Below are 24,355 nucleotides of genomic sequence, written 5' to 3'. Positions count from 1 at the left end.
AAGGGAAAAATTGTATATCTTCGTTATATTGTATTATTGTTCGCACGGGGAAAAATTCATTACATATGAAAGAGGAAACAAGTCATTGTAGCTAGCTCTCTCGAACAGATAAAATTCAAGCAACTTACAGATGTTCGTAAACAAAATAAACAACAAGAATACTTGCAAAAAGCCTGTTATGTATTCCAACAGAAAGAAAAAAACAAAACATACAAGTGTACATCAACTAAAACATGTATTTACTTCATTTAAACCCCTAAATTATGACTAAAAGGGATGTTAAATGGCATCAAAGCTACACTACAATTATTTTTTTGTAGGATATCAACTCAAGAAGTACAACCCAAAGCTATTGTTTTGTTGTCAACAATTTAGTAAAATATTCATAGCTTCTTCGAAATAATTTAGATTTGAAAAAATACAATTATTGATGATAATAAAATATTCGAATAAGATACCAATTTTCAATCCTTCAATTATTTTATTACTAGAAGCATGAGGAGGGTCAAAGACTTGCACGTAGTGGTAACATCGGTTGGAATTGGACCAGATAACCCATCGTCAGTAACATTAACAATTGTCCCTCACTTTATCACACTTCTCAAAAAGGCTCCAGGAAAGGAAATGTTCCAGTAAGCTTGTTCCTGCCGGCAAGAAATGCATAAACACTGTGATTACGCTTGAGGGAATCCTCTCGATTGGACTGAAAAGAAGAACAAGATCCAAATTTAAATTTTGGAATTGAACCTGACAAAATTTCCACTGATATCAAACAGAGTCATACATGGAACGGGAATTTTATCATGTATCTCCCCACTAAGTCTGTTTAAGCTCAAATCAAGAAAGTCAGCTTCTTGGAATTGCCAAACCCTTCAGAGATTTTCCAAGTGAAACAGTTCTGAGCCAAGTTCAACATTTCCAAATTATTGCATGGACCCTGGCCTATTGAAAGGAAAACTTCCTTCCAAAGTCGCTCGAGGAGCCCACAACTTCCTCAAGCTCGAGAGACTCGTGATTGCCTGCAGAAACGCTACCGCCCTAAAAATTGAATTCTTCAGCTGTAAAAGCCAAATTTCCAACTTTAGTACCAGTGTCCAATCGGGAAACGCCCGGAAGAGGATCCCATGAGTTTGACAAAACAAGGACTTGTGGTTTTGTACAATTTACAATCTGACTCGGCATAGCACCATTAAAATTGTTTCTCGACACATCCAGCAATTCAAGTTGACTCAATTGACCAAGTTCACTAGGAATAAATTCCTCCAACGTGTTAGAGCAGAGCAGAAAGGTCTTCAACACCCCCACAGTTCCCAAGACTTTTCGGAAAAGATCAAGATAAATAATAGCCGGAAAGATCCAAATGTTCCAGCTTCCCACAACCATCCCCACAACCATCCCCAATAATCCACTAAGTTGATTAAACTACAAATAAATGCCCCTCAAAAGTCTAAAACCCCCAAAAAAAAATCCTGGAATCGATCCGTTAATTTGATTGACAGCTAAATTCAGTAATTGAATAGCCACGTGATTTGATAAGGAACTTGGTATCTCCGCGAAAAGCTCATTAAAACCCAAGTTGGGCACTTTCAAATTCGTCAACCCACAAAAAGAAACAGGCAACGACCATGAAATAAAATTCTGGAACCTCAAGTTTTTCCATACCCCAATCTCCACGGGAATTTCAGCATTGAGTTCGTTGAAAGCCAGTGATAAAATCTTAAGCTCACTCATCTCAGCAACGGCCACCGACAGTTCACCCAAGATTTTAACACTATGGCGACCTAAACAAAGCCTCCTAATTTCAAAACCGTACAGTGGTGTTAAGTTGACTTGAAAGGTTTGGGCCTAATAAATCGGTTGTCAAGATGGAGCCAATAAGGAAGTCAAGGCCAACGGGTATATCAGTTGAGACGCCAAATACAGTTGGGGGGGATTCTGGTTTTCTTCTGATTTTACGGTTATACTCAGATAGAGAAAAAGAAGAAGAGAGAGTTTCGGAAAGACCTCCAGCTAAGATTGAATCCAGGCGAGCTGAAATACTCCATTGATCCACCTACACAAGCTGCGAAAGGAGAATAGTTACTGAAAAACCACGGGGCTCTAACTTTCTTGGGATTCTCGGGTATGTGATAGAGGAAAAAGAAACAAGGAGTTGAGTTGTAACCTGTGGATATTCTCTGATTCATCAATAAAATTGTTCTCTTCTTCCCGTGGACGTAGATCACTTGTGATCGAACCACGTAATTGCTCTGTTCGTCGTTTATTTCTTGTGCTTTGGTTACTGGATTGTGAAATCGATGTGTGTGTGATCTTGGATTGGTTTCCTTGTTATATCAAACTTGCTAGACATATCCTAACAAGTGGGAATTGAGAAATTCTAACACAAGAAAAAGAATTACCTCCACCAGTGAGATTCAAGGCTACGACCCGATGATTCGAATCACAAGAAATCCCGGCCCAGGAGCAGTTGTCCTGATTTTCCAAATTCCATCCACCCAGAGCTTCGTTACGATCCGAAACCAAATCCTTGAAGGCCAAGAGTGCAGATTTATCTGAATCGGAGCCCGTCCAAAAACAAAACACAGAAGCAATGGGCTGAAGTATAACTATTTCATACGGGAAACGATGTTTATTGCCCACTCAAATTCAAATGGGCTGAGGAACCAACCCCAAACAAAAAAACAATTAAATAAATAATTGTTTCTGCTTTACTAAAAAGCATTTTTTTAGGCCAAAATATCGGCTTCATGTCATAGAAATAGACTACTTGATGAACCGCTAGTAGCCAAGCAACACATGTTGCAATGCATACTGTATATCGATCATCATCTTCTCTTCGTCCTACTTTGTATATTTATCAAATGCACAAGAACTCGAACTAGCTATCAATGGAGAAACTTCAACCAAACCACACAAGTACTCGAAGTTTCATACATCCATTCAATACAAAACAAGGGCATAATCTGTTAGCAGCCCTCCATTTTCTTGCAAAGGGATTCAAGAAAACCGCAAGCCCTGCCATGGTTACTCTCGTATTCATTAATCAATGACCCGAGCTAACATTTACTCCTTGTTGGATATGTAAAGTGGCCACCGTGCTTTTCAACATCTTGGACAAAGACAAGCGGGGAGTAGGAACTAGGAGGAAAATAGCTATACGATAGGCGATAGCCGTGGGTGTCCCCCCCCTCAATCAACATCCAAAAAAAAAAATAATAAAGTTAATTTCATATATTTATTCTATTATATTAATGTTGAGCACATGATAGTAACTACCTAGGAGGACACCAATTTTTTCTTCCAAATTTACCTTTATATGATATTAATATTACACTTTTGATTTTTGTTATTTTGTTTTTTTTAAAAATTTCAACATACACTTTTATTTTTATTTTTTTATCTCAACAATTCAAATATCAATTTATTCCCTCCATAAGTTTTCAAATTATACTTTAGTCCATCGATAATGATAAAAAAAATTTGTACACAGATCACGTGTGCATAATAATTGGTATATATATATCTCTAAAAAATCAAGAAGTTCTCATGTATTCCAAAAAAGAACGATCCAACGGTTAACATCACTTGAGTTCCAATCAACGGATCAGATCTCATCCACATGCGGAGTAATTGTAAAAAAAAAATCCAAAATAGCTTGGCAGGCTTCGCAGGCTAAAACCCTTGCCATGTATGTTTGGGCGTGCTAGCTGTCGCAAATAAGGAGTGCTGAAGCTCGCTGAAATTCGAGACTCTTGTTCAATTTTCTGAGGTATTGTATTATTTTTATTCGTCCCTCTTGTTTATTCCGTAAACCCTTTTTCCCTAGGTTTCAGATATTTGGCGGCGATGTGTGTATGGTCGTTCGAGTTCTTTTGATTTTTTTTTTCTACTTGGATTTATCTACTGTGGAATATATAATTGATTAAGATCCTGTATTTGATGCCAAATTTATTATTTTTTTAGTTGAAGATTGGTTGTAACCTCAATGGCAACGATTGGCTGTGTTTTTTGCTTATGTAGTAGGATAGTGGTAGCTGTCTCACTCTATTGGGAGATATGAATTTATAGTTTTCTTGTACTTTCTGAGATGCCGAAGGGAAAAGGAGGTCTAGCGGAAATGCAGCTGATTAAAAATCTTACGGGATGTTTAAGTGATTTCATTTCGTTAGTAGGATTGTGAAATTAATCTATTACTCTTGCTCTGGTCCTCAGACAGCTGTACAAAAGGTCATTTGTGTTGGACTCGGTAGAATTACAAACCAATTTTCGGACTGCTACTGTAAACTAATGTTTTTAACTTGCTTCTTCTCGACCTTTTTACAGCTAGTTAAAGCCATGTAAGTTCAGCTTTTAAATAGTTAAAACAGTTTTAAGCTACTTTGGAATGTCTACCAAACTCACAATGTTCGTTATTTTTTTTGAATTCATTGGTTCACACTTCCTTCTTATGTACCGCATTGTGCAGATTTTGCATTTTTTAATTCATATTACTCCTGCTAACCTTGATTTTTTTGGGTCCCCTTTTTTAGAGCAAAAATGGCTTTTCTGAACAGAGTTGGCAATGTGCTAAAGCAAACCGTGAGCAAGCATGGTAATTTTGAATTAGCGACCTCGAACTCTTCACTTTTCCAGGCAATAAGAAGCATGTCTTCATCCTCAAAGCTCTTTGTTGGAGGTGAAAATTATTTTCTTTGGTGTGGAATATACTATTTCTTTTTTCTATTACTTTATTTATTCATATGTTTCTCATTGCAGGTCTTTCTTATAATACCGATGAGATGGGTTTAAGGGATGCTTTTGCCAAGTATGGAGATGTTGTCGAAGGTATCAGCTTTCTTGCATAATATATTATATTTGTAGTGAATTGTTTTGCCCTCTCTCAAATTTTATGATCGTTGAATAGACACACATGAAAAGCTTGTGCCTGTATTGTCAGTGATTCTGAGGCTGTTCCTATTAATTTGGCCTTAAACAATGCAGCCAAGGTTATTTTGGATCGAGACACTGGCAGGTCAAAAGGATTTGGCTTTGTTACTTATGCAACTACTGAAGCTGCATCCAGTGCCATCCAGGCATATGATGGCCAGGTACTTTTACATGAATTATTTCTCTTTACTTTTTACCTCACTGTTGACACATTCATCGTACTGCTGTAAAAGAGATTCACTTCCGAACACATGATATAGTTGGTTGTAGAAATTTTATCCTTGTGATGAGACTTTAAGCTCCAAATCACAGCCAATAAATGACTAGAGATTACCTCTTGAGATTCATTTATCGTGGAAAAGGGATTGAATTTGATAGGAATCGCGCGGATTACTCATCCGCTTGTTTTGTAAAAAAATTAAGTATTAATAATATCTAGTTTCTTCTAAAAAAAAAATTATCGTGGAAAAGAATCGTCGGTAAATCTTGTTTTCCTACATTGGTTCACGAGAAGATGTCTTTGTTGCGTAATTTATCTTTGAATTAGTGATTTTCATCCATTTTGGGATGTGACAAGGAAACCGTGCAGAGATTCCTGCTGTTTTAGAGCATCAACAGTGGCATGAGCCAAAAAAAAAATCCATAACGTCAAATTGTGATTTAATCGTCACATTTCTTATGAGTTAGACGTTATAATTTCTTAAATGAAGTTCAGGGGAGACTTACTGGATGCCTTTTTTGTCTTTGAGATATCTAGTTTGACAAGTGAATTGTGTTTGCAACTCCGATTCGGTATTGTATGGGTATTCTTCAGTTTATTAGCCTTAAATGGGTTAGTGTCTCTTGAGTTTGTGGTCACAATCAGCTTTGTAATTCGCAGGATCTTCATGGCCGAAGGTTAAGGGTGAACTATGCAATTGAAAAACCTCGGGGTGGTGGTTTTGGAGGTGGATATGGTTCTGGTGGTGGTTACAATTATGCTGGTCAGGATGGTGGTAACTATGGTGGTAGAGGATACCAAGGTGGCGGGTATGGAGGTTATGGTGGGGGTGGATATGGCGGTGGAAACCAGTATCCCAGTGGAGGCGGTGGAAACTACAGTGGTGATGATTCTGTACAAGGTGGCGGGTATGGAGGTTCTGGTGGTGGTGGATTTGGCGGTGGAAACCAGTATCCCAGTGGAGGCGGTGGAAACTACAGTGGTGATGATTCTGTACAAGGTGGCGGGTATGGAGGTTCTGGTGGTGGTGGATTTGGTGCTGGAAACCAGTATCCTAGTGGAGGTGGCAGCCACTACACTGGTGGTGATGATGTACAGGGTGTTGGTAACCATGAAGGCATTGGCAACAGATTCTCTGATAACCCGACTGGATTGTCTTCCTTTTTGGATGAAGAGACAAAGGGCTCGTTCAGTGAAAGTCAGGAACAACACGACACCAGTATTACCGAAGATTTTGGACAGGATGAGTTGGATGGAGACGACAAGGATGACAAAGATGAGCCAAATGATTATGCCAATACGAGGGGATGAGATCGTAGTCTTGAAGTTATAGGTAATAACATTGTAGGAGTTGTGGTCTTCTGCGAGCGTGAACATAGATTATCAACTTTACCTTCACATCATTTTCCTGTACTCCTTGGTGTTTTCGCGATTTATGAATATCGTATGGATCTAATTTATTATTGCATAAAGGCGCTACTTCAGGTGAAAAAAAAAACGAGGGAGCCATATTGTGACATTAATCTCGATAAATTTTATAACCCATCATCCTGAGATATTCTTGAGGAGAACGTAAATACAAGGATAAATTCGAGGACAACGTAATACGAAAATGCGTGGATAATTCTTGAGAGACAGATATAAAAGATAATAAATCTTTTCGACACAGGAAATTTGAACAGAATGCGTGGATTGTCCGTTGGTTTGCATAATGAATAATGAAGTGCTAGCTATAATTTTTTTTTTAACGCAACAGGGGTAGGAGAATTTTCAATCTAATCTAACTATTATTCATAGAAGTGGGAATTGAACCCAATACTACTTGGGTCTTGGGATCTCACCCAAAGAGATCCTTTGGCAATTTGATTTTTCAAAAAAAAAAAAATAATGATAGTTCAAAAAAAACAAAAAGAGGCCAGCTTTATTTTCTCGAAGCTTGAATCTATAATTCAATAAATGCATCATTTTTCTATCAGGTTAGGTTTCTTGTTGACAAACATGACGAGGACATTACTGGGGAAACATAGTTCTTTCGAATCCAAGATAATTAACTGGAACGGAAACCGAAAAAATAATTTAAAGAGGGATAAAATCGGATTTGTAACTAGTAATGTCATGCAACTACGATTGTTCTTCCCCATGACCAATACATTTTACAACTAATCTACAACCCCACACAATGCATGGCCTTGAATAAGATCATATTTCTGAGAAAGAAACCAAAGATTCACACTGGCTAAGCAAAGGCCATTGGAGGAATCAAAATCTCTAAAATCAAACTGCCCAGAAAGGTTTCGGAACTGCCCCTGATTGCTTTTTAAACATCTCCACCTCAACATCGTCGTCGTAGTCTTCATCTTCATCTCCATATTCCATTATATTAATTAAAGTATCTAAAAAAATTCAGCAAGAAAGATCTTTTTCATTATGATCAAAGTAGCAACAAAGGAAAGATACATGAATGTAGCAAAACATAAGTGTTCATCCTAAGGTTGAAGAAATGGGAATAAGAATTGGGAAGTGGAATTTACCGGGGACAATTTCCGATTTTGATTTATGCATGGTGCTGTTTTCATGCAGTTTCGGTGACGAGTTAAACTTTGGTGGAGGAGGGGGTGGGGGCATCACACCAAATGACGGCTGGACAGATTTCTTGGGAGCTATAACAGTTGAAACGTCTCTTGCACCTACATGTGAAGTTAGTTCACGTGGCATTGGAAATTCTGATCCCTGTAAATTCTTCTGGGAAACATTAACCAAATCTCTCGAAGTTAGCAGAATATATGTCTCATAGTTAATGCAACAAAACAATACACAGAGAATCATACAAGTCTAGATCAAGAGCTCGAACTCACAAACTTTTTTTCGAAAAGAGGAGGAGCCTATAGCAAAACATATTTACATGTCGAGATGGGTATCAAGAATGGCACATGTGCTTAGACAGACTAAAAAGACATGATTTTTTCAATCTACAACGAGCAGTGGGAAACAATAGATTGAAATTGGTGTGTGCATATAACGTAGATACACAATTAACAGTCAAGAACCCAAGAGCACAATATCTGGAACCAGCTTCAGATAAAAACAGCAATAGTTATCTCAGGCCACTTTCATGTCAAAAAACCTGTGAAACATATAATATCCGACACAGAGATCCAGTATCGAGCTGTTAGCTTCATAGAGATGGGAGAAAATACCTGGAATAAGAAGTACAAAATGTTAGGGTAGAAATGTTTTCAGGCAACTCCTTTAACAATGATAACCACAAAAATATATATAAAGGATTGATTACATTCTCAAGATGAATAGCTTGGACAAATTATACATGGAGTGAATGAATAGATACGAACTATACAGTCGTGAACATTTTATAACTGACACAACAAAGTGCACAAAAGGAATCATTATTCATTGGACAACTATGTCTGAAACCCTAGTTGAGTCCATCTCAATTGTTTTTCTAATCCAAGACAGGGCTCGGATAGAACTAACCATAGTGTTCATTCAACATCCCCTTCATTAGAAGTTTTTTTCTGGTCGATGACTTGCAGACTTGATGGACTCGAGAAAATTACTGATAATGATGGATGATATTGTGTCACCTATTGGCATTTTTAAAAATTCCACGGCCCCTTCATTCTCCCAACCTAAACAGAAGCAAATATTAATACCTGAATGGCTTTCACTGGTCCTTTTGCAGCTGCAGGCAACTCCTGAAACTTGCGCTTTTTTGGCCATTTATCCTTCAGAGAAGGTGATTCCTCTGTCAGTGGCTTTACGCTTACTGCTGTTTTCATGGGAGAAACAGTAGCAGTGACTGGAGAAGTTGACTGTCTAAGGGCTAAGGCAACTTGCTGCAAAGGCGTGGCTTGTGGATATATCCCTCCGTAACCAATATAGCTCGTCGTTCCACTGATTGATGAGGTATGAGGATAGTATGCAACGGCACGATTTGACTCCCCGATAGATTGAGATATGGAACACTTGGAGACAATATTGTTCACACCAGCAAAAGCAGCTGAACTGGAGGAGGTTATATCATTGGAATTTGGAGAATTCACGAGGCTCTGCAGTCCAGCCCCCAATTGAGATGGAGGTGGAACTGCACCATATAAATTACAATGTGAAGGCCTGTAGACCATACATCAAGAGAAGGCAGTAGGTTATTCTCTATAAAGTACAGAATAGCCATCATGCAAAAGAGACGGGATATAGGATGATATTTTTCCAGCAACTACAGATAAACTTATCAAATCTTCTGCAAAAAAAATGTTTATCAAGTGATTCACAAAGTGATTACGTCTGTTGTTATATGAGAATACCGTACTTTTTCTTCTTTTTTTCCTCCACTCATCTTAACATGGATAATAAATCCTTACAGAAATAAAAGAAGATCTCAAATTTTAAAAAATCCCAGACTAGAGTTGGATGTTCAAACTAAAAGCCTTATCTTTAAATGACATAAGGTAAACATTCTACTCATTCAAAATATAATAAATTGTATTAAATTTGTATCCACACAGAACTCTAAATGGGTCACACAAGTACGTGGAACCAATGAAATCTACAACATTGTTCTTTGTGTTTAGCAGGGGCATGCCTGCAGTGTGTATCCCCGGTCTAGCCAACACATTGTTGGCCTAAGTATATATATGTTTTGAGCTTAATGATTTATATATTTATGTTTTCGGCTCAATATTTTGTGTTTTGGACTTAATAATTTATAAATTTATGTTTTGGCATCAATAATTTATATGTTATTATGTTTATATATAGGACCGACTAAATCAATTTTTTTCTTATTATAGGATATACACAAGATTGTTAGCTTAATTTATATATTCACATATAGTGCTAATTTGACCAAATCTTTTTTATGAATTATATTGAGCTCTGGATCCAATATTTTCATGAACAATAATTTGGCTTAAATAATGTACCAACTTACAGAATTGTACGAAATTCATTTTAAAACTGACAATTTATATACACATATCATAAATGTAATGCGGACACATTACATGAATTAAATAAAAGTCTCGGGAGTAAAATTTTATAAAACTACAATTATTTGATTGAATTATATTGTAGTACTTCCTATTTTTGAATTATTGTTTTATGAAATTGGATGAGATATTACCCATTATAATATCTTAGATTTATCATATATCTCAATGCATTAATTTAAGAATGACTTTTTCCATAAAAGTTTATGATTTATATCTAGTTTAGTTCATCCAAACGTAAAATCTTGGTCATGCCCTGGTAATTTGCATAATCATCAATTTGTCTTTTGTGTATATCAATGAAAACTAATTACCTAGAGGCACCACATTCACCACTAATTGTGTCCAAAAGATTTTCTGCCAAAAGCTTTGCATGCTCAAGACTTTTTGGATCATTGCTCGACAACAACAAATGCAATGGTTGCTGGGAATCTGCAAGCAGGGGAAATACAGAAAAATGCTTGTAATTAATGGTGAGCAATAATACCAAAAGCCAACAAAGTACATGACAATAACAACCTTCAGTTAGCTCATTGTTAGAACTTCCAGAACCATGTCCTCTTAGTATGACTGTTGCTCCTGTTTCATTCATAATGTGGTTTACGTACTGGTCCTGCATTGACAAAACCCAACCAGCGGCAACACAAAAAGAATCCCTCCAGATCGTGTGGAGAAGTCAGAGAAGGCTTCAAACATTAGTATTTCTCATCTTTGATATGATGAAATAAATTTAAACAATTAAGGACTAAGCAGCATCATGCATATCTAAAAAATTATTCGAAACAGGTGTGCAGAACAATAAATTAAACGTGCATAGAATTACATTAATGTATTAAAACAACACTAGGTGACCATTAATAAGCACGAGCCTATTATATGCATAAACAGTGTGAAAGGCAAAACATAGAGGGGCACAGAGAGAAACTTGTCAAACAACTTTGATGGAAATAACGTAAAATGACTAATAGATAGCTGCAAGTGATATTTCAGTTCCTCGGCACATTCCTCCATCTACATTCTCCATTTTCAATAAAAACCAACACCAAGAGCCAACCCCCAATCAACAAAAGGTAAAAGGAAAAGAAAGAAATGTATGCTAAACAATAACAAAAGAAATCAAATGAGTGCAAATAAAAAAGGGGAAAGAAGATTAACGTGGGAGGAAAAACTCACATTTGGGCCACGAATGCGAGACACGACGTTCAATGATGGGTCTGTCTCAAAGCCCAAAAAGACACAGGTAGTTAATGTGCGGTCAACCTGAGAAAAGACACCATTAGGTTTGTAAGAAAACAACTGCGTATACATCTCTCAGATGTCACCATTACCTTGACTCCATTGTTGGCTAATCCCTGTTTCAGCATTTCTTCTACCATAGCAGCTCCAAGATCAACTGCTTTGATTTGTTCTGCTGTTGTTTCCAACTGAATCCACGACAAAAGAACATTCCAAGGAACAAAACCAGAAATCCAGTCTCAATGGAATTATTAAAGTTAATTGCAAACTAACTAAGTAATACGCCAAAGTAAACCAGTTCAGGCACTAGCAAGGATGTTATGGCAAAGAGAAAATCAACCAAGAAACATAACAAGTAAGAGAATATCAGTCGAGACAATATTTTCAGTCAAGATGAAAACTCCATGCCATAGGTAACATCTTTACCATTTATCGGTAACATTTAACCAAGAATATCAAATATGCACATATCAAATACTGTGTTAGGATCAAACGCTTACCACTAGGCCAAAAGCTATAGCTGTTAGCCAGGACGCAACTTTATTTCCTTATACTTGTGACAGCGCAAAGTGTACCTATTTGGGTGCTAATGAATCGAACTGTTAGGCCCATAAGTCCGGGGAGGTGCGTGTTTATCAGCTAGTGTTGTCTCTCATTCCTTAGAAATCAGTCTTATTCTTTCCCTACCATCAGCCATGTCCCCAGCAGAAACAGTATTACCCATTAAGATCAGGTGTCACTCTTTTACGGCCCACTTATCTAACCAGATCAAGTGACGCGACATAAACAGCTTGACGCATGAGAACTTCCCAGGAGGTTACCCATCCCAGTACTACTCTCACTCATGCACGCTTAACCCAACATCCCCCAAGAAGTATAAAATATGCTTCTTGGGAGAATTGAACACATGACCTCGCTCCGATACCAATTTTTAGGATCAAGCGCTTACCACTAGGCCAAAAGCTATAGTTGTTCGCCAAGACGCAACTTTATTTCCTTATACTTGTGGCATCGCAGAGTACACTTACTTGGGTGCTAATAAGTCGGGTTGTTAGACTCATGAATCCGGGGGTTGCGTGTCTATCTGCCGGTGCTGTCTCATATCCCTAAAGAGCAGTCTTATCCTTTCCCTACCGTCGGCTCTGTCCCCAGCAAAGACAGTATTACCTGTTAAGATCTGGTGTCATTCTTTTACGACTCACTTAGTCAACCAGATCAAGTGGCGCAACGTCAGCGGCTTGACGCATGAGAACTTCCCAGGAGGTCACTCATCCCAATACTATCTCATTCATGCACGCTTAATCCAACAGATTGAATTATTCATCCAGGCAACAGTACCAAATACTTGCTCAATGTTCTTATTTCTAAAATTAGGCAGAAGATTTAATAAGCGGATTCTTGACTAAGATGGATGTGCCAAAATTATAGTGTTACAATTGGATATGCTCACTCTTATTTGCGAGGAACGGAAGCCACAAGACTAGAATTGAGAATCAAGAAAAAAGAATTCATGAGGAAAATCAGTTCAAAGAACTCAAGAACTCGTTGAGTTTTCACATATTTTGTATTCCTGAGAGCCTAGCTCAGTAGAGACTAAAGAATAAATCATCCTTACGAACACAGAAAATTCACTCCCTGCTATATTTTAGTTGTACTCTATGGAGTGATTCATTCAATACAGGATTGAGATATTGAGTGTTTGAATTGACTGTAAATGATACGAAAGAACCAGTTGTTATTGTTGTTTTTGTTGCACTTCACAATTATGTTTGATGATGTCAATGCTTATTTGCTCATTCTGCCAAATTCTTGTTCAAGTCTAGTGCATTATTATTTATTGTTTAAATAATATCTTTTTACCCATAAACAACAAAGTCTTAGCCAGCTACGTGACACAGCCAAGTTTTTAAGTTAATTTTGAAAAATCCATCACAATCTATTCAACCCCTTAGAGTGTTATACATATTTCATATTAACCGGGACAAACATTGATATCAGATTGGTTTTTTAGGAAATTAAGAGCATTCAATCTAAATATTGAGTAGAATAAAGAACTTGACAATTGGCAGAATTCCTCATGTTTTCGAAAGAAAATTATGACAATTATAGAAATCTTATGGAGGCATAGTTGACTGCAAAAGAAGATGCTATGTGGTTTGTGATTGTCGATGGCCCATATAAGTGATGCGAGCGCGTCCTAGATTTCATTGAGAAGCCTCATGCAGAGTGTATATCAAAAAGGACAAAAGAAAGTCAATACAGACAATGTGGCCAAATACATTCTATTCAAGACATTGGATAAGGCCATGTTCAACAAAATTAAGAAATGAACTCTTGCCGTGGAAGTCAGGAATAAACTAACCCAGATTTACCAAGGACCCAATGACATCCAGGAAAACAAATAATCTTTAGCAATGCAAAAACTAAGACACATTAGCTTTAGAAAATTCATTTTAGTTTACTCAGCCCTCCACTAGACAGCTATTCATCTTATCAGGAACCAAGTCCATTCAAATGAAAATATATCATTCTAGTTTTCATATAAAATTATGGTTCAGGAAAGAAACTAGATTCAACAAATAAATATAGTGGGATGTAGAATGATATAATGCTGCAATTAGAGAAATATAGTTTTTCCCCTCTGCAGTCACTATGTGTCATAAGCATGCATAGAAATTACTATAAGCACTAAACTAGAAGTCTCTATTTTCAAAAGTCCTATACTAAGTACCAACTAGCTAAAAACTGTGACCAAATTGATAAATAAGTGTTTCAAAAGAGCAAAATCTTTCTCTTAGTAAAATTGTAATATTTTTCGATACATACAACCAAAATAAAAAGAAAACACTAACATGTGCCGCAGCAGATATATGAAGATATAGAGGTCTTTCACCATCAGGGGGTGCATTAGGAGGTCGATATTTGCCCCTGTAAGTTTCATTCCGGATATAAACCATACGGTGAGTGAGAAATGAAACCGATGACAAGGCCATTGCCAACACTACTCACCTGGTAATCACTACCGTACTTGTGCACTTCTGAATCTGCAAGTATTGAGTAACATAATAGTTCCCAGAAAGAGCAAATACCAAAAAACATGCACCTAAAATTGGAATAACATAAGTTGGGTATTGCTAGAAGCTCTTAGGTTACATAAACTAAAGACTAAGGTTTTTTTTTTAAATACAACATTGAGGTGAGCTAGGGGTGGGTGATTTTCTTGTTTTTACATGGAATTGAACTTATGCCTCTTACTCAAAGGGAAAAGGTTTATGCCACTCCACCCAAGTGGTGGTGGCAACAAAAGACTAAGATTTACCTCTTCTTGTGTTTGACGCTTCGTGAGCTTGTAACGAACAGCAGAATCAGCATCATTTATGATAATTTCTTTTGATATTAATTCATCTTGGATTCTAGACTATAAGTGAAAACAAAAACCACATGAAATTAAAATGCGATGAAATAATGAACCTCTGAAGATTCTAGCAAGGCATTGCTCAAATAACATAATAAAAAACTACAATTGAATCATAATCATAATCAAGTCAAAAGGAAGAGATACGACAAAAAGCAAAACCATGTTAGAGGAGTTTGGCTATTCAAAATCAATTTTGATTGAACAAAGACACTGGATGGAAAAGAGAACTAGCAGTGTAAAAAAGGGGTAGCTTGTGCTGAAACTTTTGTACTCCAGAAAGTATGGCATGCATCGCTAATACGAGGACATTAATTAAGTTTTATATAAAAATAAAGACTGAAGAGCCAGATAGAAAAAGTGCTTACTTGAACAAGATTTTGGACAATGGTCGCAGCATGTTGCTGCAAAGGCACCTGAACTACTTGTGATAGGTTGGCGCCAGAAGGGGAAAATGGGGTAGCCACGACAGCACCAGATAAGGGAGAGACAGTGGGCAAAGTTATCCTGACCAAAGTTCCAATATTTGACAATACTCCATCAGAAATCAGCGTCTCATCTGGCTGATCCCACTTTCTTCTTTTTCTGCAATTAAAGTATATGACGTTAAAGCCCAGGAATCCTTGTTTGATCGGCTATTGCTGAAACGCTTAAGGATTGAAAGAGTAAACAATGGTAAATAGGCGGCTCATTGGGATGAAAATAAAAGTCCAAACACAAATCAAAATCCAATTATAAACGGATTCCGCTCTATCAATGACTACTATTTAATTCTCTTCAATGCTTCGAAATATTTTGTTGCTGATCCTGACCCGAATATGATATGCTGGCATCGAAATTTTTCAAAAACCAAAGGAAAAAAAATATTTCACGAGAATACTTGTACAACTGGGTTACATCAAAGTAGTTGTCATTCTGCTTTCTCCTATTTTTATGATCCATTCAACAGAATGCTTCGGACCCACAAATGACAGTTAAATTGACAATCCTTTCTCCAGTTCAGAATAAACGACCTCTATCAAATTCATAAACGCACCTTTGCTTGGTTGAAGATGAATCAGATTCAGAGGATGAAACCCTAGGGAAATTGTCCTCTGTCATTTGATTCCGGATTCGGTTCTTTCTTCACTAATTATTCGAATATCTGCTCTGCGTGTCGGCCTACTGTTTGTTATAAATCAAAATCTGTATTTCAGAAGGAAAAGAAGACAGAGAATTTATCGAAGGACCTCTCGCACACTAAGAACAAACGCCGGTTTGCTTCAAAATCTCTACGCTCTCTTTTTAATTGGAAAATTACGGTGGGCACAATCTTTTAACAGAAGACAAGGTGAGCCCATTAATATATAAAGCCCCACCCAAGCCAAAATTCAATCCAAAGCCCACACAACCCTATAACTAACCCAAATCCAAACGTTGGGGGTTCGATGGTTGAATTTGATCCAGGTATTTTATTTAAAATTCACTTCAAATTTTTTCAAGTCATCGATCATCTGAGCAATTCAACGAATCTGAAATGAATGTCTTTAGTGACTCGATGAATTTGAAACGAAATATATCATCCATGCAGCTAAACGAATTTGACATCTCAAGAGAGTGTCTGAATTGGTGCAGTCGGTCACCGTTGATCAATTATTAGTTGTTTGATTCTTCTTACCGACACCTTTTCGTGTGACCCTGTTGCACAAGAATTTGTAAGCTATTGTATTAAATCAGGGAATGCATCAAATCCTAATGAATGTCAGTTCTCATGTCATAAAAAAATATTTTTAAATCAATGTATTTAGCCATTAATGTTTTACATTTTAATCATGTAACTTGTCAATTTTTTATCCAATAACATTTTTATAATTTTTATAAGCCACCAAACTCATCGAATATAGTTTTATTTGACACTAATGTTCTATTAAGCAGGTCATGCGACGAGAAAATAAATATATATTATACGCATTGAAATAAATCTAAAAAAAATGAAAAGGAAAAATAAAACGAAATGACATCCAATATTTCATATGGTAGAAAAAAGCTAATTGTATTTCTTTTATTTTTGTTCAGATTGCCTTTAATATGTATACTACATGTTTTATTTTCACTATATGGGTCTATGCGATATTTGGTTGATTTAGTACTTTTGGGCGAAAAATGAGAAAAAAACACAAAAACGCTTGTGAGACGGTCTCATAGGCCAATTTTATGAGACAACTATTCTATTTTGGTCCCCTACGAAAAAGTATTACTTTTTATACCAAAAATATTCATATTCTACTTTGACAATCTAGCGTAATCAGTTCCTCTTCGTGGATTTGTTATGTGCATAATAACTTCATTTTTTTTTCTCACGGCGTGGTTGATGAAGTTATTTTTAGTAGTGATTTCATCTTTTAGTACATGTATCATTCTTTTGTCGTCTGGAGGATGATGTTTGAAATATAGTTCTTTTGGATTTGAAACTTGTTTTCTTTCTTTTTAGTTATTTAAAGTTGATGCTTTTTTTTTTTTTGTGTTTTGCCTGATTCCTAATTCTGTGACGGTTAAATTCTTAATTCACTGGCTTGCTAAAGAAGAATATATTTGAATCGATTAGTCTTGTGTTATCTGTGCATGATCTGAAATTTTGGATGTATCCATTGCTTTCCAAAGAACATCTGTTCTTGCAATTCTTGTTGTATATCAATCTAAAACAACACCATTATTTTGGTGGTCGATATGTAGTTTAATAGAGCTGTGTGTCGAGCAGCAGGAACTATTCTCGAATTACTATGTTGAAACCTATATATGCTGATGAAATCTACACCGAAATGTTAAGTGATTGTGTATGGGATTTAAATGACGTTTTTGATACATTATGACTTATGAGGTATAAAAAATTGTAATCATTGTTTGGCCTTGTTCATCAGAAACAATTATCAGGGATTTTAGTGTTCGATTTCATGTAACAACCGCATTTTACGCCTAACTTTCCTTAAATTTTCACTTTTCCAGGAATTGTTGTGAATCAGATGTTCTACAGCTTCTTAATGGCAAAATTGTTGAATTAGAAATTTTTGGATGAGAAGTATTCATTTTTCTCGTGGAGATGCCATTTGAGGCGAGAGACTGCTCAGGAAGATTATTTTTGGAAATGTCTTTGGACGAGAAGATGGCCATCATATCAATCTGCAAAAAATCCTCTCCTCCAACTTTAACGGATCAGCAACTATTTAAAACCTTCTTTCTACAAATGGAGACCGATTAGAGCCCTTCTTACTCCAAGATTGTCCTTCAATGACTTGGAATTTTACATTAACATATGGACTGAAGATAATACCGAACAGAAACATTAAATTGACACTTCCACTTCATATAATTATATAAATGATTTTTTTATAAATATTTATAATTTCTCTTGTAAAAAGCCCCTTTTTTCGACCTTAATATAAAATTAAAATCAAATAAATATTTTTATTTATGTTTATACATTATATAATATGATAATTATATAAATGAACTCGAGATAATTATATAAATTATTTTTATAAATCTCGATAAAATTATTAACATAACTCGAATAACCTTAAAAATTGATATTTGACTTGACTCGGGCCCAATTATCATATTTATATAATATATAAAATTAGGCAAAAATACATAAATCATGCAAATATTGTCGGTGTATGAACAGATAAGAAATATGAACTCAAGTAACAACTTTGAAATTATAAAATTTATCATGATAAAGTTAATTTTGTCATTACAATCTAATATATAAATTTAATCACTCTTATTAAAATCATACCAATCATTAAATATAATATCCTACATCTTATTTATCCTTTAACGTATCCTTATATTATACATCACATGTTTATCCTCTCATGTGTACCAAACTTTGCCTATTATATCCGTTACTTATCATATTCTATGTACCAAACTATGCCTTAGAGTTTACATAACAATGCCAAGAACAATTCACACCAAGAAAAATAGAACTGATTGTCAACAAGAGCCATGTCAATGACTACAGCTGGAATATTATAATTCATATTCCTCAAAACTGATGGGTAAAATCAAAATAAATAGAGCCACCAATTATGCTTTGTGGGCTAAGGAGCTTGATTGAAAAAGAAGCACAATCGGGTATTTTGGAAATGGAGAAAGTGAAAACGCCATTTTGAACAGAAAAGGAACCTAGTAACGAAGCCAGTAGGTCCTGCGTCTGAACCAGTTGTAGTCGGGCAGCCCCTGGATAGGCCCCATGGCAGCAATGGCGACGTCCTGCACAGAAAGCCGGAAATTAATGTAATTTAAATCTAATGGAGAGCCAAATAATTTTCTTGATTTCTGATGTCAAAATCGATCTCACTCTATCAAATATAAATCGGTTGGCAACACGTTTGACAGTGCTAGCATCTACAGAATCTATCCGGGTAAACAGTTCAGCAGACGGGAGCCTTCTACCGTATGTAAGCAGCTGCAATAAGGAAGAAAATAAATTCCTTTAAAAAAAAAATAATAACTAATAAAAAAATAGATTGCATTACTATTTCACAGGAATGCGTTAAAATTCATTCATTTACAAAATAGGGTTAAAATGAACCAACATAATTACAATTTACAGTTGAACCTAATCCCAAGTAAATGACCAACACATAGATCTTAGGAGGGAAAAAAAACGAAAAGCACAGGCCATGTTGATCAAGAACCAAAACTAGATAGATTGATCTGTTAAATTCTTATTAGCATTTCACTGAGGCAGCCAATATGGTAAACAACCTGAAAACTCCCTTCTACAAATTATTACTGACTTAATATTCCATCATTTGATAATAATGAGTACTACTATAGTCTCGTGTCTGAATCTAGAATTTGCTACATCTGAATTTTGCAGGGCATACAACTAATAGTACCTGACGGCTATTGTTACACTAGTTTTTTCAAATCAGTGTTCAGAAAATCATGCAAACTTTAAATACTTGCTGGCAAAGATAAGGTCATACAAAAGGATATATTACCGAACATAAACATTAAATTGACACTTCCACTTGAGAAGCAAAGATTACCACTCCATGACCACCAAGTATTGAAGTTAAAAGTTGGTGTCATACATGACTGATGCCAAGTACACAGCATACCATGCAACAAAAAACTAGAACTTATAGCGCATGAGCGCACTGCATTGCTAGTTTATCGAGCTACCCAATATGGTAATCCCTAGCCCAACCACAAAGGTTACATAAAAAGTATCCATCTTAAAAGAAGAGTTGAAGCTGTGTTTGACCGAAAAGTGAACCCCAAAACTATAAAGAACCATATCATGCATCCGTCAGTTTGGATAGTCTCTATCTCACTAAAATATTTGATTCTCAGTTACCAAATTATACCTGACGTCCAATATCTTCAGCAACAGGACTGGTTCCATCAATGTGAAGCAGCAGAGAAGATTTCAACTACAGGAGACCAACAATATGAGTTAAACTATGCATGGATAACAACCTCATTATTCTACCTCAAGGACCTGAATATAGTTACCAAAACGAGTATGATAAAATCCATTATTCTACCTCAAGGACCCAAACATACTTTACCAAAATAAGTTTGCAGTAAAACCGGATGGTAGTGGCCGTATAGAAACTCATTATAAAAGGTCTAACAAGTTGACACCATGATTTGAAAAAACAACCTGGTTACGAGCACGAATCACATCAGCTTCCGATACTCGATAACATAGCTTGGTTATCTCATACATAATTGCATAGGCCAAATCATCCAAGCAATCAGGCTGCAAGAAATAATACAAATCAGACTAAGTAAATAATGTTTAACTGATTCCAGAATAAACAGTTCCACTCCCAAATTCAATATAATTTTTAAAAATGTGGAAGGGTGGGCGTATCTCACTGTGTCTAAGGCTTGGAGGCAAGAAACCAAGTGAAGGGAGTTATAATTTGAACCAATATATTAGCTGACAATGCCTTGAAAAAAATGCAGCATAAAGTAACTGACATTAACAATAGTAAGTAACTAGGCATCTTGGGAAAAAATAATGAGCAAAAAAAAAATCCATTTTATGAATCCTTGCTCGGCTTAATGCACTTAATTCAGAATAAAAGCTCCACTGCCTCCTCTTTATCCAACGCAGAACACCCACCTTGGCAACAGCATGAACACCAAATAAACCAGTGTCTTTGTAGTTGGTATTGAAAGCCATCATGCTCTCCGCTATTTCATTGATACCTACCCTCTGAGCAAGCTCAGAACTAAGAAATAAAACCCAATTAATGAGTTTGACTACCAGCGAAAATCATAAACACTTTTAACCATGAAATCAGATAAGCAATTATAACGAGGTTAGTGAGTACAAACCCCATATGCTTCCCGCCACCAGCGTTTTTATTCCAAGAACCCAACATCGACTGCAAGACCATTAAAGCAATTGAATCTGGATCTGTCCAAGAGGCCCCCTCAACAGCAACCGCAAACTGGGCTAGAGGAATGTCATCATCAATCATCCTGATCTATATATCCAAATATAAGTCATATGACTGAGATTGCTGTATATTGCTCTCTTCAAACAATATTACTACTTGTGATCATCAAGCATTCAAACGATACATGGATACCTCTGAGCCAGTGAATATTGCAGGTTCTTTAGCAACTAATTCAGAAGCAGTTGTTGGGTCTGTTGACAACTTTGTAAATAATTTGTTCACTTGCTCAACAATATTTTCATGTTTAACAGCACCTGCAGCAGCAATCACCTATACAAGCCCAAAATAAAATATTAAGAGATGTCCAGAACCAGACAAGATTATCCAAGGCTACCATGCCACAGATTGGTGGAGCCCAACAGAGAAAAGCTTAATCATGGTTCTAAGTACCAATCTCGGAGCAGTGTAGTGAGATGTTATATAATTCCGTAGATGTTCTTCTTTAATTGTCTTGATATTTTCAGCAGGTCCAAGTATTGTTCGACCCAAAGGCGTGTACTGGAAAGCAGTGGCATGAAGGTGATCAAATATAACTTCTTCAGTTTGTCCTTCAACCTATGATAGTTAAATAACATACAAAAGTGAGAAAGAGAATAACCTAACATTATGAGCGTAAGTTTGTTGTACAATAGGTTTTAACAATCTGGTTGAGAGTGCAAAGTAAATTCTAAAAACGTTGCCCACCAAGATGCATATCTGCCTGAAATTTTCTTTAGAAATTGAAAGGTTGGGGTCATCAAAATGTCACAAAAAACATGTATTCAGAAATATATGCGTCAAATTAAATCACCACTAGCATGGTCAGATATTTGCGTGCAAAGGGTCAACAGTAACAAAAGCTTATCCCATAAATTAACAATGAAACCAGAAAGAACAATTTGAAAATTTGCAGGAGGCCAAACAACTGTTTGCATGACTACCAAGTAAAGAATGGGGATGATAGTACTTAGTGGAATAATCTCTGTTCATGATCATCTACCACTATATTCTGTGCAGAAATGGCATAAGATGGATGCAAAGCACCTTTTGGTTTGACAGAGGAATGATTAAAAATAATGGTATTATGGTAGTCACAAAGTATAATAATTATGCTATACAACTTTATTAATTTCACCTGTAGGACTATAGTTTCCACCCTCTCAACCTCAATTCTCAATCTCAAACCAAAGAAAACCCATTATACATTTTGCTAGCCAAATAATCCGACGAGTGAAACACATCTATCCACCAAGTACGTATCTCCAGATTATGGTACGCTGGAACGGTCGTTCCGGAACGATCTCCAGATTATGGTACGCTGGATCGGTCGTTCCGGAACGAGAACGGCATTCACCGAGTCAAAGTTCCGGGCAAAAACGTTGGATGCTTCGTAACGCCGTTTTTCGCAATATATCGGCGATATGTCGGTAGAACGGAACGGGTCGGTGCAACGGAACGGTTTTTATCCGATTTTTTGATATTTTACGTGACTTGTTTTTAAGTATTTACATTTTTATATTTTTGTGTCGTTTTTAACTTTCCTAATTTATTCATTATTTCTTCATCTAAGTTCAAAACATAAAATTAAAATTATGACAGCATCTACTTAAACATAGTAAACTATTTAATTAATTTATTCATATGTATTTATGATAGAATATTATGAATGCTAGTAATATTTGAGCTGTTTTTACTAATTTCTGAAATTTTTAATTTTTTTATAAATTCGTGACCTTTCCGCAACCGTTCCGCAGCTGGAACGGTGGTTGCCGTTCCAAATACCGCAACCGTTCCGGCAAACCATGCTCCAGATGAAGATAGTACTACTACAATCAGTAGCCAAATATTAAAAATCGAGTAAAAAGTAGGACATCTTCTTCTTCCCTAACACGAAATATCTGTAAACAAAGAAAGAACACTCTTTACCACCGAACACACAAATTCAGCCATAAAGGCAGTATCTTTGTTCCCCGGAAGCAAAATTCAACCAAAGGGATACAACCCCCAAAGGAGAAAAGAATCTTAAAATATTGCAACGACCTTTTTCACCTAAATCAATGATCAAGCAACAATCTATTACCTAAATCAATGTTAGAACTCCAAGAAAAAAAGAACATCAAAGAAACACTATCCAATGGATTGATTCGTACCTCCTCCATCTCGCGGAGAATAACATCGCGCTCACGATTAATCCTCTGCTCATCAAACTTAGAATTCTGCAAAATATCAGATAAAATATCCATCGCACGCGGCACGTCTTTATCCATCACTTTAGCGTAATAAGTAGTCTGCTCTCTCGAAGTGTACGCATTCAAATGTCCTCCAATATTTTCGATTTCCTCTTCCAATTCCCTCGCAGTCCTCCTCTCCGTCCCTTTAAATATCATGTGCTCCAAAAAGTGGGCCGTGCCATTTGATTCTTCACTCTCAAACCTGGATCCTGCGTCGATGAAAACCCCAACAGTGGCGGTTTTAGAAGCGAGCGAAGACTCGGTGGCGATGCGGAGGCCGTTGGGGAGTGTCGTGACTCGGGTCAGAGGAGCTGAAAGGATTTCGGTATGAGAATCTGGGGTTGGGTGGGGCGAGTTGTATCGGAGGAAGCGATGATCGGGGTGTTCGAGCTTTTCGAGCTTATGCTTTACGGATTCAGCTAATCGGTCGTAGATCATAGCGGTTGGCGGCGGAGGGGAAGGGAGGGAGGGGGCAGTGGCAGTGGCAGTGGAGAGGCAGTGGAGGGAGGTGTACGAATGGATCGTCCTTCGAGAGCGACGGGTGAGGTGTAGAAGGTGGCGGGCCGTCATGGTCGCGGCGGCGATGGGCGAAACGAGCTCTATGATTATGTCTTAATGAAGTGTACGCATTCAAATTTACGTAATGTTAAAAGTAAATTATTTATTTAATTTACATCTTTACAATTATGTCTGTAAACTTGTTTGCATTAGTTTTGAAAAATACTAAAGTAAACATATTATTTATATCAAATAAATAGATTTTTTTAAGCATAATCTGACAGATATTAGGTTCATGTAATTGTTCGATGTGTATCACAATGATAAAAGTTACAACCAACAATTGACTAAATTAAATTGAAATGATGAAAACAATC

At 36.5% G+C, this 24,355-nt stretch overlaps 3 protein-coding genes and 1 long non-coding RNA gene across 8 annotated transcripts; 1 reads left to right on the top strand and 3 right to left on the bottom strand.

The window, feature by feature from the left end:
- Window positions 1-181: 181 nt before the first annotated feature.
- Window positions 182-3,092, bottom strand: LOC140836305 (uncharacterized). The gene is made up of 3 exons (XR_012119058.1): window positions 2,400-3,092; window positions 2,165-2,281; window positions 182-2,062 (listed from the first exon to the last, which is right to left on the bottom strand). It is a non-coding gene; the product is annotated as an uncharacterized lncRNA (long non-coding RNA).
- A 518-nt stretch (window positions 3,093-3,610) lies between these two features.
- On the top strand, window positions 3,611-6,618 carry LOC140836303 (uncharacterized). 2 transcript variants are annotated; one of them, XM_073201732.1, is made up of 5 exons: window positions 3,611-3,769; window positions 4,530-4,675; window positions 4,756-4,824; window positions 4,981-5,087; window positions 5,807-6,618. In XM_073201732.1, the coding sequence occupies exons 2-5, from the start codon at window positions 4,537-4,539 to the stop codon at window positions 6,455-6,457; spliced, it is 966 nt and encodes a 321-aa protein (XP_073057833.1). In that variant the 5' UTR covers window positions 3,611-3,769; window positions 4,530-4,536; the 3' UTR covers window positions 6,458-6,618. The 2 variants fall into 2 exon arrangements, with proteins under 2 accessions (XP_073057833.1, XP_073057832.1); XM_073201731.1 differs by lacking the exon at window positions 3,611-3,769 and adding an exon at window positions 3,831-4,337.
- Window positions 6,619-7,198: 580 nt separating this feature from the next.
- LOC140836300 (protein RIK) lies at window positions 7,199-16,100 on the bottom strand. 4 transcript variants are annotated; one of them, XR_012119057.1, is made up of 12 exons: window positions 15,840-16,100; window positions 15,172-15,388; window positions 14,708-14,806; window positions 14,398-14,432; window positions 14,241-14,316; window positions 11,481-11,576; window positions 11,326-11,412; window positions 10,672-10,765; window positions 10,467-10,584; window positions 8,818-9,277; window positions 7,678-7,833; window positions 7,199-7,539 (listed from the first exon to the last, which is right to left on the bottom strand). XR_012119057.1 is itself a non-coding variant. In XM_073201725.1 (12 exons), the coding sequence occupies exons 1-12, from the start codon at window positions 15,902-15,904 to the stop codon at window positions 7,421-7,423; spliced, it is 1,677 nt and encodes a 558-aa protein (XP_073057826.1). In that variant the 5' UTR covers window positions 15,905-16,099; the 3' UTR covers window positions 7,199-7,420. The 4 variants fall into 4 exon arrangements, 3 of the variants coding, with proteins under 3 accessions (XP_073057826.1, XP_073057828.1, XP_073057827.1); XM_073201725.1 differs by having other exon boundaries at window positions 7,678-7,888; window positions 15,840-16,099; XM_073201727.1 differs by having other exon boundaries at window positions 7,678-7,888; window positions 14,708-14,801; window positions 15,840-16,099.
- Window positions 16,101-18,584: 2,484 nt separating this feature from the next.
- On the bottom strand, window positions 18,585-24,100 carry LOC140836295 (probable mitochondrial-processing peptidase subunit beta, mitochondrial). Its single transcript, XM_073201711.1, has 9 exons — window positions 23,400-24,100; window positions 21,661-21,825; window positions 21,403-21,540; window positions 21,146-21,297; window positions 20,931-21,039; window positions 20,463-20,561; window positions 20,164-20,229; window positions 19,146-19,253; window positions 18,585-19,057 (listed from the first exon to the last, which is right to left on the bottom strand). Exons 1-9 carry the CDS (start codon window positions 24,048-24,050, stop codon window positions 18,971-18,973), a joined length of 1,575 nt encoding a protein of 524 aa, XP_073057812.1. The 5' UTR covers window positions 24,051-24,100; the 3' UTR covers window positions 18,585-18,970.
- Window positions 24,101-24,355: the final 255 nt, after the last annotated feature.

This window comes from Primulina eburnea, chromosome 7 (assembly GCF_022965805.1).
Source record: "Primulina eburnea isolate SZY01 chromosome 7, ASM2296580v1, whole genome shotgun sequence".
Lineage (NCBI taxonomy): Eukaryota > Viridiplantae > Streptophyta > Magnoliopsida > Lamiales > Gesneriaceae > Primulina > Primulina eburnea.
Note: the sequence above shows the minus strand (reverse complement) of the source record. Positions and strands in the feature narration are given on the sequence as shown.